This window comes from Neolamprologus multifasciatus, chromosome 23, assembly GCF_963576455.1.
Source record: "Neolamprologus multifasciatus chromosome 23, fNeoMul1.2, whole genome shotgun sequence".
Lineage (NCBI taxonomy): Eukaryota > Metazoa > Chordata > Actinopteri > Cichliformes > Cichlidae > Neolamprologus > Neolamprologus multifasciatus.
In genome coordinates, this window is record NC_140460.1 from 16,501,726 (window position 1) to 16,521,789 (window position 20,064).

General features: G+C 38.2%; 1 protein-coding gene across 9 annotated transcripts in view; it reads right to left on the bottom strand.

Moving 5' to 3' along the window:
• naaladl2 (N-acetylated alpha-linked acidic dipeptidase like 2) overlaps positions 1-20,064 on the bottom strand; it is a 490,790-nt gene that overhangs the window by 168,087 nt on the left and 302,639 nt on the right. For all 9 annotated transcript variants that reach the window (XM_085150614.1, XM_085150615.1, XM_085150607.1 and 6 more), the window contains one exon: positions 3,335-3,478. In XM_085150614.1, coding sequence (XP_085006740.1) covers positions 3,335-3,478 — 144 coding nt within the window. The remainder of the gene's footprint in view (positions 1-3,334; positions 3,479-20,064) is intronic.

The window sequence follows — 20,064 nt, forward strand, 5'->3', positions numbered from 1 at the left end:
TTATTCTGAAAAACTGAATTTCTGCACAGCAGTGAAAAATGAATAAAACCGACCAGACATGGTGTTGTCAAATCAACCAGAGTGCCAGAAATAAAACCTAAAAAATGTCAGCCCTCAATCTAGACACTCTTTGTCTGGAAACATTTTTCCTAGTTCTGGCACATTCAAAAAATAAGAGTCTTAAATTAAAATGGCTATTAAAATGGCTATTAAAATGAGTCTATTAAAGAGTCTATTAAAATGGCTGCAGCATTGTTGCACTTTGTTTGGGTTCCATCAAATTTGAACAATTTTCAACTTTCAGTAACATAAATGTGCAACTTGTTATAATAAGGCTGCTATTTACGTTTTGATTTTCAGTTTAGATTAGATAGAAGCATTTCTTTTAAATGACAATGCACACAGGTAGACTATTTTCAAAACTCTCCCAAGTTTCTCTTATCCATGCAAGCCAAAATGAAAATGTAGGCCATGCTTTTTTATTCTGGCCTAAAACTGTAAATCAGTAACTGTTTTGTGTCTTACTTTGGGATGGGAATAAGTGGCTTCATATTTGTATGGTTCAATATTTTTTTCCGTCTATAGCAGATTTTACTTGTTTTTTGATACTGTACACAATACAACTCATTAACCGTTTTAAAACTGGTTCTGAGATTATGCTTTTGTTTATGGCTTCCAGAAGCCCTCAGTCACCAATTTAAATTCCAATTCTAAGTAAGTAAATTTACCGTAAAATCATTTTTAGACAGTTCAGCGATTGATTAAATTTTTTTTCACATGCTCTGAACGCATCTAAAATCTTTAGGTATCAAAACCCCCTATCAATTATCCTTTAAACCGAATATGTTTGACTATGACCTCAATGCTGTTAATGTAGTGTACACATTTTGTACTAATTGCAAATCTAGATAAGTAAATTCTATAAAATGATATGACAATGTATTCCATATGGAGAACATATAAAGAATAAAAACAAAGGATTTAAGATTCACTCAGGACATGCTGCTTTTTAAACCCTTCCACAAAACCTAAGAGTCGCAGTGGTGAGGAGGCATTTGGGTCACATCTGTGAGTTAACCAAGCAATGTTTGCTGGAAATTCCAGGTTATGAACTCCATGAGTCACCATAGAGTGTGACTGATATGCAAGCATGGGTAGGTGCTGGTGAAGGTTATCCATTTGAGTGCTGCAGAAACAGCATCTCACACACTTATTCTTGCATTTCAAATCTAGACTTTCTTTTAACACTTTATTTTATATTTTATTGGTTATGTAACTTTATGCGCCTTTTCAATGTTTTAAACGTCTCTGTTTAATGCTGTCTTGTGATTAAAAAATATCCCCACATCTATGATGAAATAAATTAATAAACATCCAGCAGTTAATAAATATTTTCCAAATTATTTCTAGTTCAGCACTGGAACTAGATTAATTTCATTTGAAAATGTTTTGGCTGGCAGTCAGTTTTATGTTGTTAAATAACTTCTTTCTTCTATTTAACAGGGGCTAATATCCAGTCAAATGATGAAGAAAAGCCAGAGCTAAATTAACTAACCCGAACTAATGATTTGTGATTGAACATGTAAACATGTTTTAAATATGTATTGATTCAAATTTAAAGCTAAATATTTTTCTTTTGATTAGCTAATTTTTAAACCAAATAATTTTTTCAGCTCTAGTCTGAATCAAATCTAGGACAGATGTCTTTAGTGTAATTATAGACAGACTGTGACATGCCCTGATACTGGACTCAAAATGATTGAAAGGGATCCATGCAAAGCCTGTAATTGGATTGCAGCAGGATATCTGTAGGACAGTTGATAATATACTCTACACTGCTTGCTCATGCCTGACACTTGTTAAATGAATGTTTTATTCTTTCAAAATGAAGTTACCTGCTATAGTAAATAGAATCACTTTCTATATCTGCAGTTACTTGTTGATATTTGACATATTTTTTATTGCTTCTAAGTGCTCAACTTTCCTCTGTCTCTGCTCTTCCCTAACTTCAATCAGTTGAGGCAGATGGCCATCAAACGTGAATCCAGTTCAGCCCATCATGATTTTATATTAAAAAGAGGGTTTTTTCCCTTTTCATTGCAGCTGCTCCATAAAGGAAATTACTGAGTTTCTCTATGTATTTGCCTACTGACAGGTCAACACTAGGAGTGTCAGTTCTGACCTTTATTTCTTTTGTCTCTTCTTTAATGTGATGGATTCTCAGTTAACTTTTTACACAACTTTTGCCATTACTTTTACAAAACTAGCTTTTATGTTGCTCTCAGACATTTACACTGCAAAGTGCTTACTCATAGGGGGTCATATCATTGTTGGGTTTGTCTCTGCATGTGTTATTGTAGGGTCTACCTTATAATGTATAGCGCCTTGAGCGACTGTTGTTGTGATTTGGCGCTGTATAATTAAAATTGAATTGAATTGAATTAGCAAATACATCATTTTGTTACTGCTAATTAGCATAAATAACTCATCATAGTTTTTCTCAACCTATGTTTAAGCATCAGCACAAAACATGCTCCTATAATGATTAAACTAAAACTGTATGTCACCATAAACTTTGGGTAATATACCAGTAGCTAAAAAGAACCAGTACAATACAATAAGCTATAGTAATGAATCAGTCCCTTCTTTAATCTCCACCATGACTGTCACATAATCCTCCTTATATGTCTCTTACCTCTTATACTCCTTTCTGCCTTTTTACATTCATGCATCAAGCTGCTCTACCTTAAATAACATTTCTAATGTTTCTTATTTAAAATCTATAAGTAATGTAATGAGAGCTCAACAGCAGTAGGGTTGGAAGCTTCCACAGGATCACAGAGGTCCAATTTAGAAAAGTTATATGTGTAACTTTTTCACTCAGTGAGTCTAACTAGACTATTTTCAACTATGAGTGCTATATATACATATGCGGTGGTTAAGAAAGTTGTCCTAACAGAGTGGTTTTGGATGGAAGATAGACAGATCCAGTACAAAAATGCTAGCTCTAGACACAGACCATAAACTCACAATAGGCATCCTAAGGATAAAGGAGACTAATGGAACCTAGATGAACTGATAAATCTATATCCTATGCTTTTAAGCACAATGCTTCCTTGATCATAATGCCTGGTTTAATCCAAACATGTCCTAAAGCTGTGTCACTCATGTGCTCCATACACTGCTCCATTCATGCATGCTGTAACTTTTCGCTTGTGATTGAAGCTGGTTTGTTTTTATTAATTAAAAAAAGAAAAACTCATACTTTTGAAAACACTTTCTGTTGAATGAGACATTATTAGCAACTCTGGTTTCCTGTAGTCTGTGTGCTTACCTGTATTGGGAGGCATTGCTAGAGGAATACAAGAGCCTTCCTGGCCCGTGGATGGCGATGACAGCAATGTCTTGGCAAGGAGGGCAGAGATGGGCTGAACCAGCAAAGATGTCAGACTTCCTCGTGCTTCCTTTGACAACCCAACTAGAGACAAAAAAAGAAAAAGAAAACATAGCCAGAAACTTGAGAGGCTACAACAAAAACAGACAAAACTTGTTACTTGTGTAATTCAAAGTAATTCTATCATTACAGAGACTTTATAAAAAAACAAAACAAAACATGGAAATACTCAAAGTTCTCATTTGGAGTTTGTCCTATTTACTATGCTAACCCTGGAAAACATTCAGGATTTATAAAGGTCAGCACAGAACTTGTATAACAAATGGACAGTAAACTGACAGATGAAAAAGAACAGAAATTAATAGAGAGAGAATTAACTGCACATTAAATGAACTGAAATGAGATGAACTAATGACAATGAGGAAGGCACTCACAAAGTAGCATAAACACATAGTATGCCATCAACGACAAAGGAAAAATAAATATATTTTAAAAATACAGTGCTGATCAAAAGTTTAAGACCACTTGAAAAATGGCAACCCCCCCCCCCCAAAAAAAAAAACAAACAAAAAAAAAACCATGCAACAAGAAATGGGACTGAGACAAAACATTTTTTTGAGGATGCAATTTATTGAAAAACAACACTTAAACTAAAACTGGCTGTTTTACAGCTGATTAAAAGTTTAAGACCGCACCTCCAAAAAAAAAAACCCTGTAACCCCCCGCCAGAAAAAAAGAAAAATCAAAGTTCCAAACATAAAACTCAGTAATGAGTAACTCCACTGTTATTGTTGATCACTGTTGATCAAACTCGTTGCGGCATGCTTGATGCAAGCGTTTCCACGAGGTGAGTGGGAACATTTCTCCAAGTGGTGAAGACGGCCACACAAAGGGCATCTATTGTCTGGAACTGTTGTCCATTTTTGTAAACTTCCCTTGCCATCCATCCACGAAGGTTATCAATTGGTTTTAGATCAGGGGAACAGAACATGCAGGATGTTCCATAAGAGTGATGTTATTCTCCTGGAAGAAGTCCCCTCCACTGTGGCACGTAGAAAACATCTCAGATGGGATCTGTGGGATTGTCATGCCAGTAACGTTGGAAACCATCAGAACCATTAAGGTTAAATTTTTTTTTCTCATCAGAGAAAAAAATGTCCCATGTTGGTGAGATTTTTTGGGGTCTTCCACTTGACTTTTTTGTTCCATAACCCTCAGGATCATTGAAGAAATTCCAAATGACTGTCTTACTCCATCCGACCTCAGCAGCGATGGTGCGCTGTGAGAGACCCTGCTTATGCAGGTCAACAACCCGACCACGTTCAAAAAGGGGACGTTTTTTTGCCTTTACCATCAGATAATTATGACATTGTAACTACCTGATGGAAAATAATAATGAATCCACATTTTTGCAGAGATTTGGCCTTTTAAAGGCCTGTGGTCCGAAACTTTTGATCAGCTGTAAAACAGCCAGTTTCAGTTGTTTTCAACAAATTGCATGCTCAAAGAAATGTTTTGTCTCCTTGGAACCTTGTTCCAAAGGAATCGGGATCTGTAATAAAACAACAAAAACAAATGAAAACTAAACATTGGTTTTCTTTCCATTTCCTGACTTCAATGTAATAGACTAAAAAAATAATAAAAGATGGATTATTGGTATAACATAGACTGTACAGTCAGTACAGTTAATGAGGTTTAATGAGGCAGTTTGTTGTTAACATATGTAGAAATTATTTGGTTGATTACACACTTGAAACAGAACGATTACCATCAGTTGGTCACAGTTTAAATTTCTGTGTTTTTGTTTACTGATAAGAACATACGTCACTATTATGGAAATACAGAAATATAATTGATTTATCTTACTTCACAGGATACTATTCATCAAAAAAGTGACAAAAATTTTTAAAAAAATCAACAAAAAACAACACACTGGAGTCTGGCACATGATGAAGAACACATTATTTGTCTGTGCCATATCCTGCTTAATTCATCATTCAGTTATCATTATGGGCAGGCTTGTCTGATTATCCTGACTGCTCTCCTGTCACTACCAGAAACACTGTTTGTCCTTCACAGGTTTCATCTATCCAGGGAAAAGTTGTGTCCGTGTTTCTGGGCACCTTTTATCTTCATTCCAATGTTATCTTCACTGTTATTGTGCTCTTCTTTTGTCCTTTTCTCCTTCAGCCCTTTAAGTTACTTCAAACAGAAATGATTTTTAAATATTCAGCCAATATGAACAATTGTCATCACTTGTTTTGCCGTCATTAATAAAATAAAATAAAATTCACTTACTTAAGGTCCATGCAGTTTGAATAAATAGCCAAGCAACATCATTCCCCCGAGCCTTAAATATATATACTGTACTTGGGGTAGACAACATGTACTAGGTGTAGATGAATATTCTGACTGATTGTAACAGTAACAAAGGCTTAAAAAAACAATAGCCAAAGTGCTACCGTCCACCTCGAGTAACCGCTATTGTAAAAATCCAGTCATCACTTTCCCTTAAGAGAAGTTAGAACAAGTTGAGATGGATGACAAAAATTCCAAAAACTCACTCATTTATGGCCATGAGCTCTGAGAAATGAGTAAAAGAATTAGACTGTGGATACATGCAACTGAAATGGAATTCCTCTATATGGTTTCTAACCTCAGCCTAAGTTGTCTGGTAATGAGCTTAGATTAGAGCCTCTGCTCATTTGCATGAGAGAGTCAGTGGAGATGTTTCAGGCATCTCGAGATGCCTCCTATATGTCTTCTGTTAGAGATCTTACTGGCATGCTCAGTCAAGAAGAGGCCCAGGGTAGCCCATGAGCACACAGGAGAGATTATATCTTATCCGGCCTGGGAAAATCTCAAGATTCCCCAGGAAGAACTGGAAAATGATTGGATGGATGTAGGTTATTTGTAGGTGTTTTATATACATACTCAGTGTCATTTAAAAATTGCTTGTAACATATCTCTAAGTTAATGTGTTCAAATGACAAGCAAAGCATATATTCAATGCCTCCTTATTACTGCTGTAACTAAAACAAAAGCAATATAATCAATTCAGCAAACAACAGTTTAAACACTTTTGTAGCTTCCTTACTGTCATAAATTCAGTTTTAATTTTAATGTATCTGTTGCATATCTTCTGTATATCATATCATAAAATGGCAGGACGTTTTGCAATGCAGTACATACACAAAATAAATATATATAAAAAAAGGTCTGTAATCAAGGTAAAGGACTAATAATTATTCTGACTTCTTCATCCTAAACAGGCAGAATTCAGAGTTATAGCTAAAACAAAAGTGTGCATGTGGTTACTGAGTATGTCATGTGCATATGATTTCATCAAGGTAATCACTATTTGTATGGTTCTGATATACTACAATATATATATATATATATATATTTAGCATTTACAAGCTGTTAAATCAATTATTTTGCTAATTGATTTTACCAAATGACCCAGAATACTTAAATGTTCAAGCAAGCAAAGGTGCAGGATTTATGTTCATGTTTGTAAGATATATTAGGTGCAATGCTACTGCTTGTGACTGTGTGAACCTATCACCGAAGACTTGGTGAAGTAAAATAATCAACCTTTAAGTGAATATAAAAAAGTTATAATACATCACGGTTTTTTGTGTGTTTTTTAATAACATGACATTCTATATTAACAAGCATTATCTCTATTAACAGGCTATGCACCACGGGTCTTTAAGGTGGCAGTAATTAAACCATTACTTTAAAAGCCTTTACTTAACCCAGCTGTCTTAGCTTGTTATATATCAATCTCGAACCTTTCTTTATTTCACCAATTCTTCAAAGAGTAGTTGTAAAACAGCTGGGTGATTGTTTGCAGAAAAATGTTTAGAATTTCAATCAGGATTCAGATTTCATCACAGTATAGAAAGAGCACTAGTGAAAGTTATGAATGATCTTCTTATGGTCTCTGACAGTGGACTCATCTCTATGCTTGTCCTGCTAGACTTCAGTGTAGCATTTGCTACTGCTGACTACAGTGTTTTGCTATATTTTCTAAATATCTCCACAGTGATTAGAACACATCGTAGGTATTAAAGGTACTGCGCTGCAGTGCTTTTAATCATATCTGTTTAATAGACTCTAATTTGTTCATGTAACTCTCCTGTAGGCCCACCACCTACAGGAAGCATTGAAGGGTCAGGTGCAATGTGTGACGGATCAGTTCCCGGCTATCAAGACTGACAATTGGGACATGGAACTTCACCTTCCCGGTGGGGAAGGAACTTGAGTTAGTACGTATGTTTGAGAGATACTAGCTACATATCCCCAGTGCATGGCTTTGGCTCAGGAACCATTCTCCTGGCCAAACTCGGTTCTAGTCTGGAGTTGCCCTTGGCAAGAGGCAGCGGTTTGGGGTGGGTATATTTTTAATCCTGTATGTTGGACTAGAGGGTTGTTTCCCTGTACCTTCATGCAATTGAAAGGATCCTGACTCTCATTTGAATTTCACTCAAATCAGTCACTGAGTGGGTGGCCCAAGGAAGCTCCATCTGGTGACTCAGTCATCATAATCTGAGACTTCAACACTCATGTGGGCAGCAAGAGTGAGACCCAGAGGACCGTGACTGGGTGGACCGGCCAGCCTAATCTGAACTCTAGTGGTATTTTGTCATTGGACTTTTCTGTGAATCACACTTCGCCTTTAACAAATACCATGTTCAAATATAAGGATGAACATAACTGCACATAGCACCCAGACACCCAAGGTCAGTGGTCCCCAACCCCCGGGCCACGGACCGTTACACTGTAAAGTCTAATTAGTTCACAGAACTAAAAAAAAACTATGCAAACTCGTTGCCTCAAAATAAAATTGAGTAAAGTTTTACTTAAGATGATAAAGCTAGGGCAACTTATCCATTTTGAGTACACTGTACAACCTCGTTAGTTCCCAGAACTCAAAAAAAATATGCAAACTCGTTGCCTCAAAAAACCCTAAGTAAAGCTTACTTAAGATGACTGTTAGGACAATTTATGCTTTGCAAGTATGCAGTATTAAAAATAACTTGATATTTCTGACTGCACCATACTAATTGTTTACCTACTGACAAACATCTCACGTTCAACTAAATGAAAAAACAATCTGTGGTAACCTGAATATGATTAAAAATAATTAACAACACTTTTTGTAATGATGTTAAAATCAGTCCAACTTTTATTTTCAAATGCAAAAAAGAATAACAACCAACATACTGGACACTGTTCTCTTGAACAACAAACAATTATATTGCCATCACTGTTATAATTTTACAATGACACAAAGTCTCACATTTAATTATTCTGAAAATAAATAATAGTTTGTTTTGTACGTACATTACTTATATAATCAAAATAAAATATTTATTGTTCTGTCACAAGTGCAGTCTCTAATTTAAACAACACATTTGTTTTTCATTCCAACACAGGAGCTGGAATGTTGTAAAGTTTTAAGGATGGCTTGTTTCCAGTCCAGGCATTACTGCCTGAATGACTGTCATGGATCGAGGTGATGCAAATGTAGCTGCAGAAGAAAGTCTTTAACTTCCCTTAAGTACAGTGGCAGTGGATGTGGGTTGGAGATGCAATGAGCTTGAACCTGCAGACGACCATCTTCACTGACCACACCATCTGTGACGGAGGACTCATCTCTCCTGTTGTCCTGCAAGCAAACAATCGTATTCTTTGGAACACGAACTTAGTTGCTTTCTTAAAACATTTTTTTCTGCATTTGGTATAGAACAGACTCCAATTTAGACAATCTCAGGCTCCCTTCCCTCCGGAGAGGTGACATTCAATGTCCCACTTGTCAGTCTGGATAGCCCTGACTACCACCCAACATACGATAATGTTATGACAACATCATTTTAAAATGGGCTATGCAAACATGGCCAATAACTTTCATTCTAATGATGTGCAAAATGATTTGGGCACAAAACAAATTTTGCTGTTAGAAAACTTGCAGACTTCACTATATACAGTGTAGACCCTCTAAATTAAGTTTGGGGGATGTGATCTTTCAAGAAATGCAGACCAAACTGTTGTTGTTTGTTTACTTACACAGCATGTCTTGTAAAATTAACTGGAGTCACCAGCAACAGGATAGTGCAGCCATATCTCAAGTCTAATAACAGGTCAGTAAAGAAACAACTTCCCCAAACCAAAGCACAAGTAAAGTAACAACATGCAACAAGTAAAACAGGCTGATTTAAAGTATGATTAAAGTTCAGCCTGATTAATATAAATGTCACTGACAATTGCTAATATATTGGAAAACCAAAATATTTACCACTGAGTTGATGTCTTACTGTCCAACAGCAGGAGTGCTGGTCCCGAGCCTCAACGAGAGTAAGAAGCAAGCAGAGGGAGAAAAAACAGAAACTTTTTTAGAAGCTGCTTTGATCCTTAATTGCTGTGCAATCATTATAACTTACAACACAGCAGGTCAATGTAGACCCCATACAACCAAATTAGACTAACACATATAGTATTAAAAACACCATCTACTACTGTGTCTGAATGTGTGTTTATCCCTAAAGAGATATGTGTTTTTAAAAAAAGACCACCTAATTTAAATAGAATCATTACATGCTTGTTAAAAGCTAACTTCCAATATATAAAGTTTCTAATAAGCAAAATGACCAGATCTAACATATGGCAGGGTTTATATGTAACATAATGTTTCTTATTATTCAACTATGGAGTTTAACTTAATTCTTTAGAAGGACAAGCTATATTACTTTATTCTCAATTATAAAGCCAACCTAGACTTTAACAATTTAACAAGCCACTAATCTGGATTATAGCTTTCACAATGAAACTTGTTTTTAAACACATCTTTAACAAAACAAATACTATTGTTGTTGTTATTATTATTATTTAAAATGTAATTAAACAGAAAAGTGGGTTAAATATAAAAGCAGTTTGCTTATGTTGTTAAAAAAAGGCTAGATTTGACATTAACAGATGCCACAGATGTTCAAAAGCTGCCACAAAGCATTACAAAATATGATGTCTCTGAAAATGCCGGAGCATTTTTGCAAATATGTGATGTCTTGATAAATCGAGCAGATATTTGAGCTCCTCCACTATTGCCGCGTTTGAGTTTCGGACGAATTACATTTTGAGATATTTAGCTGTACCATGTCCCTCTAATTCCACACAGGTCACCACCGACACATGCTCGATAAAACGGGAGGAGCAAAAACACATCCCGGAATTTTTCGTGTCCTCGGCTTCATGTGTACTTTGAATTGGAACAGTACTTGGTCTGTCCTGGGTAACAGGCATCTCCGAAAATGTTGGAGCACTTTTGCAAATATGTGATGTCTTGATAAATCGAGCAGATATTTTGAAGTTTACACTGCCTCCACCCCAGAGAGAAGGGTTATATCTCCTGGGTCTAGGTGTGGTTTGCCCCTCTGGGGGCAGGGGTACCTGGACCTGGGATATAGAGTATGTTTGGGGAGTGTGACTGTCTGTGCAGTGTCTATTTGTGTCTGTCTACATGTTGGGTGAGTGACGAGTATTTGGTTGTGTATATGGGGGTGGGAATGCACGTTTGTGTCCACGTGCGCCTTTTCGTCTGTGTCTATATGACAGGTTGGGTCTTAGACTCAACCTCTCTGGGTACATCTCAGGCCCTCCAAAGTACGGAGGCCTATCTCCCCTCACCACACTCCCTGCCGGTGGCTGATGCCCTCAGACGTTGGTGTGTTGGTGGTCCTTGTCGACTGGGGCTGGCCGCTCATGTATGTACCGGCTCACTCCTGGTGGCCGATTGGCGGGGCCTGGCGCCTGTGGCCCGGCTGGGCCCCTTCCGGGGCAAAGGGGGCCCTCAGGCCTCTGGCCTCTGGGCCTGAAGCTCGGTCCTCTCTGGCACAGCTGGCTGCCGGCAGAGCCCGCGGGCGCGCCACTGCAACCCCCTCTGGCCTCTGCTCCATAGCTGCTGGGTGACCTCTCGTTTGGGGCTCTACTCAGCTCTTCCCAGGAGGATGGCACGGTCCCCCCCCTTTTGGTGGTCCTCCTCAGGTCCTCGTACTCTGGGGCCTCTGGATGTCTGGGGCCTGGATCTCCTCCATACCTGCTTCATGCCCTGGGGGACGGGGCTATGGCTCCCCACACTCCCTAGCAGATCGTTACATGGAGAAACCTTTGGAATACAAGCATGCTGATCCACACAGGTGTGCACACAGGTGTACACACGGGTGTTCACAGACGCGGACTACATCTTTCTTGGCTGCTGCCTCAAAGCACATTGTGCGCTGTCTATCTTGCGTACTGCACAATGTCGTTTAATATTTAGTATCTACTGTTATCTACTGCTAGCTAGTTTATTGTGATGGTGCTGTATTTATTATGTTGCTCTTTTTTTGTTTGCTTTCTCTTCTGTTTTTTTTCTCCATACAGGTGATCCAGGTGTTTTGTTTGTTTTCCTTTCTTTCTTGAAGCGCCTTGAGGTGACTTTTGTTGTGATTTGGCGCTATATAAATAAAATTGAATTGAATTGAAAATTGAATTGAATTTCTTCCCCCCTTTCTCATCGTCTCTTCTCCCCTCTGGTTTTCTTTCTCTCCCTCTCTTTCTTTCATTCTTTCTCCCTGTCCTATCCCCCAGTCATGTCTGTCCCGTTTGTAGCAATCGAAAATAAAATAAATACATAATTATAATAAAGGTCAATCAAATGGACCAATATGGCAAGGCCATGATGATCCACTTGGTAAAATAAATCCGCTTGGCATCTTTCTTGGCCTTAAGACAACAATTCTGATGGCTAAAGATCCAAACGGGACAAAAAAAAAAAAAAAAAAGAAGTTTACACAGCACCATTCTCGCATGAAAATATCTTAAAAGTTTATTTTGTGACCCAGAAAGAGTAACATTTCAAACTCCGCCACTGCCTCGTTTGAGTTTTGGACGAAATGGATTCTGGGATATTGCATTTCATCATTTCGAGCTGATTGGAGACCAGAACAGCCAATCAGATTTTTTTGCATCCAAGTCTGTGATTGGCTGGTTTTGTGGCACAAATATAATGGTGTACAGAAAGAGTTGAGTGTGCACGGGCAGAAATATTGAGAGCACGAGCAACACATTGCGAGCGAGTGCAAATGCAAAAACTGAGCGAGAGGGGCTGCTATTGTGTGTGTGTGTGGATAATAGCAAACACTGAAATACATTTTTTGCACGTAGGAAAGCTTTTCTTCACTCAAAATAAATTTCTCCTCAAAATACAACACTTGCACCTGCAAACTTTTTTACGTGGCTCAATTTTTTTTTTTTACGTTCGCTCAGAATAGTGGCACAAAAATAACGCCATAGACCACAAGTACACACAAGTACGCATACGCAGGCTCCGACAACTGCAGCCGACAAATGCGGTCCACCTTTTCCCCAGATTATCCTTTCTCCGTCGCAAAATAAACTTTTAAGATATTTTAAGACATTAATTTTTCAAAATATCCCATATTTGCAAAAGTGCTTCAAAGTTTTTGGAGAGCTCTGTTATCCACCCGCGCAATAGCTGACTGGGAGGTCAAGGCTCGATAGAGCCGGCGAGCACAGCTAACTCCTGGCGTATCGTTTTCAACCCCCCTGCGGTCTTTTGCTACTCAGGTTAAACAGGATGTAAATAGTTAGTTAGTTATGGCTATGGATTGAAAATACCCCCCACACCCCACTGCACTTCCCAAAAAATTTTGTCTGGGCTCTTATCTCACTTTTCTATTTCAAACAAGCAACAGAAAATTTCACAGACATATTTCTTATATAAGGTTTTTAAAGCTGTGGGGTTAATTTTTAAGTAACATGAGCCCAGCGGCAGCAGCAACGCTAGGCTAACACTAACTAGCTAGCAAGTTCATAAACCTGGTGCTAAACTAAGAGAAGCCACAAAATCAGTTTGAATAAGAGTAAACATTTACTCACCAAGTCAGTGTATCAGGTAAAGAGCCACAGCAATGACAACAATAATATCTTGAGCCGAAGCTTCTCCAGGTTTGCTCAGCATATTCCAGAAGGAAATGCTGACACGATGAACATTAGTGGTGTGCGGATCAATATTGAAATATCGATTCTTCCGATACCAGTAATTTATGTTCTAGAATCGATTCTCAGATTAAAATATTGATATTTTAGTACTTTGGGGTAAATTTGTATTTTTTTCATTAACAGGAACACAGTGGAAAGAAACTATATCATTTGGATCGTCTAAATTGGAAGAAACTACTACTCTTACGCCTTTCATAGTCATATGCAAAATACGGCTGTATAAATGTGTCACAGCCCCTGGCCAGTGTTGCCAACTCCTCAGCAAGGAAAATCGCTACTGGCTATCCTAAAAGTCTCTAGAAATCGCTAAACGACGTCATCGCCTAATTTGCATAATTGGTCATGCTAATGTCATTGTAACCCATGTTGTAGGAGAGAAAAAAAGAAGAGACATAAAGTGAATTAAAAAACGTCCTAAATGCATTTAGAATTTATTTAGAACTACAAATTAAATTTCTTTTAGCGATTATTGTTTTTTTTTTATGTCACAATTCCAACCCTACTCCTTTATCCGGGTTAGACCGGCAAAAGTGACCCGAAATAGGAACTCTGGTGGAGTTACTTTGTGTATGTGTGTGTGTTTAAGTAGTTTTAAACCTTGTGATCCACAAAACAATATAACAGTAAAAGAAGAACTGATTGCGTTACAGTCAGTGCGGGAGCAGAGGCTTCACTCATACGCGATTCATTTGCAGTTTGGATGCATAGGTGGGAACATCTCCTGCCCTGATGGCAGCTGGGGGAGGACTATCCTCTGCCCGTGAGTGCTTTGGCACGGGCGAGGTGCCCAGAGCAGCATCCGCTGCTTGTTGAGAAGAGCAATACACGCTTTCACGTCAAAAAGTTTTGTCGCTAATCGCTATTTAGAAAAAAACTTGCTAAGGGGCTCTGAAAACTCACTAAATATAGTGACAAAGTCACTAAGTTGGCAACACTGCACCTGGCGTGTGCACTCACAACAATGCCTGAGCCTAAACGGAGTCATGTGTGGATGTATTTTACCTCCACAAACAGCCAAGACACGGTTTGCGATACATGTGGCAAGACAGTGAGGTGTTGTGGCAACACCACTAACCCCGTCAAACACTTCAGAGTAAATCAAATCACAGAATATGAGCTTATGTCAAGGCGAACTGAAGAGGAGGAGAGGGACAGGTGCTGCTAGGGCGAGACAGACGTCTCTCGCGGAGTCCTTTAGTGCTGCGGGCAGGCAACATGTTCAAATAGCGCACAACTTCAGGTTTTTTATTTCTATATGATTATTCTGCATCATTAAGCAATAAGAACAAGTACTCTGATGTCCTGTACTCATTATGAAACTATATTATTATATTATTATTACAATTACATAATGCAATTCTATATTGTATTATGAAATACAATTAAACATTACGTTTTTGTACAGAGTATCGGTATCGGATCAGTATCGTCGATACCACCCTGGATTTTACTTGGTATCGGATCGGAAAGGAAATCAGCGGTATCGCACATCACTAATGAACATGCGGACTGATCCGTGCTAGGGAGGAGGACGGTAGTGACGTGGCATTTTCAAAACACATCTTTCATCCTTCGGCACTGCGTTTTCGCATAAAAACTACTGGTAACTTACTTAAATTGAGTTCTAATAACATCTTGACAAAAATTGAGTTCAACCTACTTAATATTTTTAATTAAACACAATATTAGATTTTACAGTGGTCCATGAGTCGTTTGGTACTGGGCCGTAAGAGTTGAGGCTCAGGTGTAAAATTTATGGTTTTCAGGGTTTTCTGTTGGTTTTTATCGTTATTTTTTTAATCGTTTTTATTGTTAACTCGGTTTCCCTGGGTCTTTTTCCATGTGTTATGAATAAATCTTCCTTTTTTTGGTACCGGTACTGATTTTATTTTGTTGTATTTATCCACGACACCTTAAAGGCCGGTCCGTGAAAGTATTGTTTGACATAAACCGGTCGGTGGCGCAAAAAAGGTTGGGGACCGCCGCCCTATGTAATAGGTCAATGATTGAACCTCAGTTGTGGGATGAGTTTGGTGAGGCTATGGACTTTCAGACTGTCTCAAAGCGATTCTGGCAAACCATCACGTGCCTCAGGAGGGGAAAGTCTTGCTTTATTTAAAAGGTGTATAGTGGGGTACTGCTGATTTTAATATCTGAGGACATAGTCACACGGTGAAATGAATACTTTGAAGACCTTAATCTCATGAAGACAGAGGCTTCTCTTAGAGGAAGCACTGTCTGGGGATGACTTGTCCATCACTGGTGCGAGATCACTGAGGTAGTTAAACAACTCCTTGGTGCCGTAGCCCCTGGAGTGGATGAGATTTCCCCGGTTCTTAAGGGCTGTGTTGCGTGGAGATCTGGGGTGGTGCCTCTGGATCGGCAGACTGGGGAAGGTGGGCTCCAACTACAGGGAATGACACTATTCAGCCTCTTCAAGTCTATGCCAGTCTATGTACAGGAAAGACTTCTTTCAAGTTGGTGTGTTGGACGCCACCAGGATTGCTCTTTGTCACCAATCCTGTGTATAATTTATGGATAGAATGTTTAGGTGTAGCCAAGTGGCGGAAAGCTTCTGCCTTGTTGATATCAGAATCTCATATCTTCTCCCTTAGAGATATGGTGGGAAGTTCAGGCATCTGAGAGAGTATTCAGAATAGAGCTGCTACTCTTCCACATCAAAAGGAGCCAGCTGAGATGGTTTGGGCATCTGACTAGGATGCCTCCTGGACGTCTTCCTGACGTCACTCTGAGTTCAGGACACGAGAGCTCATATCTCTCAACTGGGAATGCCTCGGTGTTCCCTTAGATAACCTGGAAAGAGGGACATCTGGGCATAGTTGCTGAGGCTGCTGCCCCTGTGACCTGACCCCAGACAAGTGAAGAAAAGGTTTGCAAAGCTACGCTGTACTGCAATGTTCTTTTGATTGAGAAAGACGTTTTCTCCTCAGGACCCTTCCAAACAAGCTGTACTTGTTCAGTTTACCATATAGACCATCACAAAATACTACCTAAAATCTCTTGTCTGAGCTTTTGTGCTCGTTTTATTATGTTTTATTTTGTTTTAATAATTTAATTATATATTGTTTGCAGTTTCTCTGGTCACTGCATGGTCTGACCTTGAGGTAAATTTGGTGTGTTGAGTTAACACCCACATGTTCCAGATGAGCTAATGCCAAAACTTGTGCTTTAAAAGGTCATCACACTTGCAATTATGATTATTAATTTGTTCACTTTTAGATCCCAAATCACTTTGGAAAACACTATGTGATGGCGACAACATGAAGCTATTTTATTTTTGAATTATCAGTGATACGTTCATGTGTTTGTGTTGGAATAGACGGCTGGAGCATCTGCTCTAAGTGTCTGTTACCGCTACGAGCGGGTTTATATTGGAGTCAATGGAGAACCCAGAGCACTTAATAAGGATGTGGAAGGGTACCTTTTGCTTAACTATGAGATGCCTAGGGGCATGACAAATTGTTGGTATGTTACTCGTTGAAAATGATAATGCTCTCGACTATCACTTACTCTCTTGATTTCTATGGAAGCAGTAAGGGTGTATTACACAAGACTGCATAATCTACTGAAAACCTTGTTTTCAACATAACTGTAAATCTCTTGTTCCAGTGTGAGCAAGAATAAATAAATCCTTCAAATTCTACAGCCATTTTTATACAATCAAAAGATGTCTCTTTAATGTAATTTTGTTGCTCAGCAAAAAAAAAAAAGAATTCCAAAATAAAATCTCTTTGCCGTAGTTGAACTATAATATGTTCACAAATAAATAGAATTTCCGATCACCCATAGCCAGCAGTCATAACTCATTACAAAGGCATGCTCTTTGGTCCCTAATATCTAATTTCCTCAGCCAGTTGCTTTTTGCATACCCCATTAACTTAAGCATATTGTCACTTCTCTGCTTCTCTTGCAACTGATCTATCCATACTAAGTTTGTGAATAATCTATACACTAACCTCAACAGAGAGGACAAGTTCAACAGCCACTGAAAAATCCCTTGTGGTATCTTTGAACCAAAATTAAAGTCAATAGCTTTCTGCAGCTGTTCTTGAGAGTGTCGCAGCAGCATTCCAACTCAGGAGGATGATTAATAATCCATGAACGACATGGAAGACAAGGACGGGGACGGAGATGGCTAGGGGTTATCAGGAGGAGGCAAGGGTTGAAAAACTGAGCATGGGGAATAAGGCAAAAAGTACAGACAAAAGGGGAGGTCAGAAGATGGATAAAAAGATGGGGGAAAATGGTCTGAAAGGAAGAAAGATGAGAGGTTAGAGAACAGAATAGGGGATAAGACAAGTGAATAGCAGATGAACTGACAATATAGGCAAATGTTGACAGAAGATGAACACAAGGGAAGAAGAGAAAAGATGACATGAGAAGACATTGGAGGATGCAGGAAGAGAAAGATACTGCATCTAGGGTAAGAAAAAGGGCAGTGAAAGTGTAAAAAGGCCAGAGAGTTCAGATGGAAGTATGAAAACAAGAACAGAAATGCACATCGGGAAAAGCACAAAGTGTTATGGATTCAGCAAGAAAGATGCTCAAAAAGAAGTAAAATTGAATTTATTAAGGATTTTCTAATTACATTTTTAAAGCAGATAACCATACAGTAATATAATTATTGGCTATTATTTTTGTTCCCTCATTTATGCATCAGTAACTTATTAGGATACTAGCAAGTTCCATTACAGCACAATCACCTGATATTTATTCTCATGTTTATGTAAGTGGCTGATGCTTCAATTACACTTGCATACTCTTGGCATCTTGCTGTTAGTTTTCTCAACAGTAAACCATAGCCACAGCTTACCGTAGATTCTCTGTGGTATGAATTGTACTTGTAGTCAACTACTTGTCAAGAACATGGTGAATAAAGATGACTCATTTGACCTTTCTCTCCACGTACCATGTGGAAAAATCTGTGCATATAGTTTTAGCACTTCAACTCTATTATAACATCCTCTGCAGCTTTAATGTGTTGTTATTGGTGACACTAATCCGACTGCCAGCGCATTTGGATCTGCACTCAAGGAAAGGTTGCTGTTTCTATACAGCACATATGTGTTAATCACAATCATAATTTCGACCACAGTTTTTGGCTGTATTTACTGAAATATTTTCTATAGATCTAAATGTAGTGTAGACATTTTAAAAGTCATGGCTTTTCTAAAACAGCAGTTTTTATGTCTGACAGTCCTGCCATCCACATCCCCCAAAAAAAAGGATTGAAAGGATTTTTTCCATTTCTTATATCTCAGAATTATGCGGGCCATTTTAATGATTTTATACAAAACACAAAATGTCTTTAGATCTGAATTGCTTAATTGTACCATATCAGGAGGAACTCTGAGTCTTGTCTGGGAGGAGTTAGTAGGAGTAGGACTTATTCCCTAATACTGCTTATGTTTTTTCACCCCTAAGAGAAAACAAAAAAGTTTTGATTAGTGGCTCGGTCTGAAATTAGGTTGTATTTTGTATGTCACCATGGTGGAAACTACAAAGACTTTCACTTACACATTCTTTGCTTGCCTTCCTATCCTTCCAGCCAATGCAAAATCAGCACAATTCCGCTATGAATACCAACCTCAAGTCTGTTCATCAGTGAAACTTATCAAACTTATCGAATATCTTATTGTTTATTTTTTTAAAATAATGATATTACGTGTAACACTTCTCAATTTTTCTTTCTCACATGGTAAATTCTCCTATTTTATCTGACATTTTTTGTCCCATGGACTTTAACTTCAACCTTTCTTCTCTTCACTTTTCTCCATCGTCTGAATGTTCAGTAAAGCAAGAACTCCATAAATCAATACCTGGGCAGCTTCCACACTCTGTAAATCAGTCTTTCCATTACTGGACACTGATATTAACTGATACCTGGACTGACAGACTGGCTCTATAGGGCAATGATTCTTTGTGTGTGTTTCCTTACGTGTTTGTGTGTAACCAAGTGCAGGGCTCTGACATCTTGACATATCACGGAGGAAGGACCAGCCTCCATGGTGTGCAGGCCAGGCAGAAGTCATCAAATCATTTAGTTGAAAAACTGTCAAGAAGTAGATTCTTTACGAATTGAAAAAAGATTTAAGTTAATGAAATCTACATTTTTAATTTTAAAACATGTTTATTTTGTTTATTTGATGCCAGCACATGCACAGTTAGCTCAATTAACACAACAAATCTTTTTTTGCTTGTTTGTTTCATGTTAATGGTGATTGTGTCTGAAACAGCTGTTATGTCTGGATTTAGGAAGTGCAGAGTGGCAGGTTCAGAGAGGAACTGGTTTAAAGGTAGTAACTGATGCAACTTTTTAAAATTACATTGTGCATGTTCCAGCAAAGAAAAACTACTAAAAGAAGCAAAGCATAAGATTTTGATATTTATGATATATGTTGCGTTCATAAAAAGCTGAAACATATTAGCATTTTGGTACATGTTTGTACTTTCTTACTGTACGGTACTGTTAACTATTTGATTTCATATACAGCTGGAGAGCATCTGCACAGTAGCAAAAATTTCTGCACTATTTCCTAATAGCATTATACCAAAACTCTGAGTGATACCAGAAACTTGTGGAA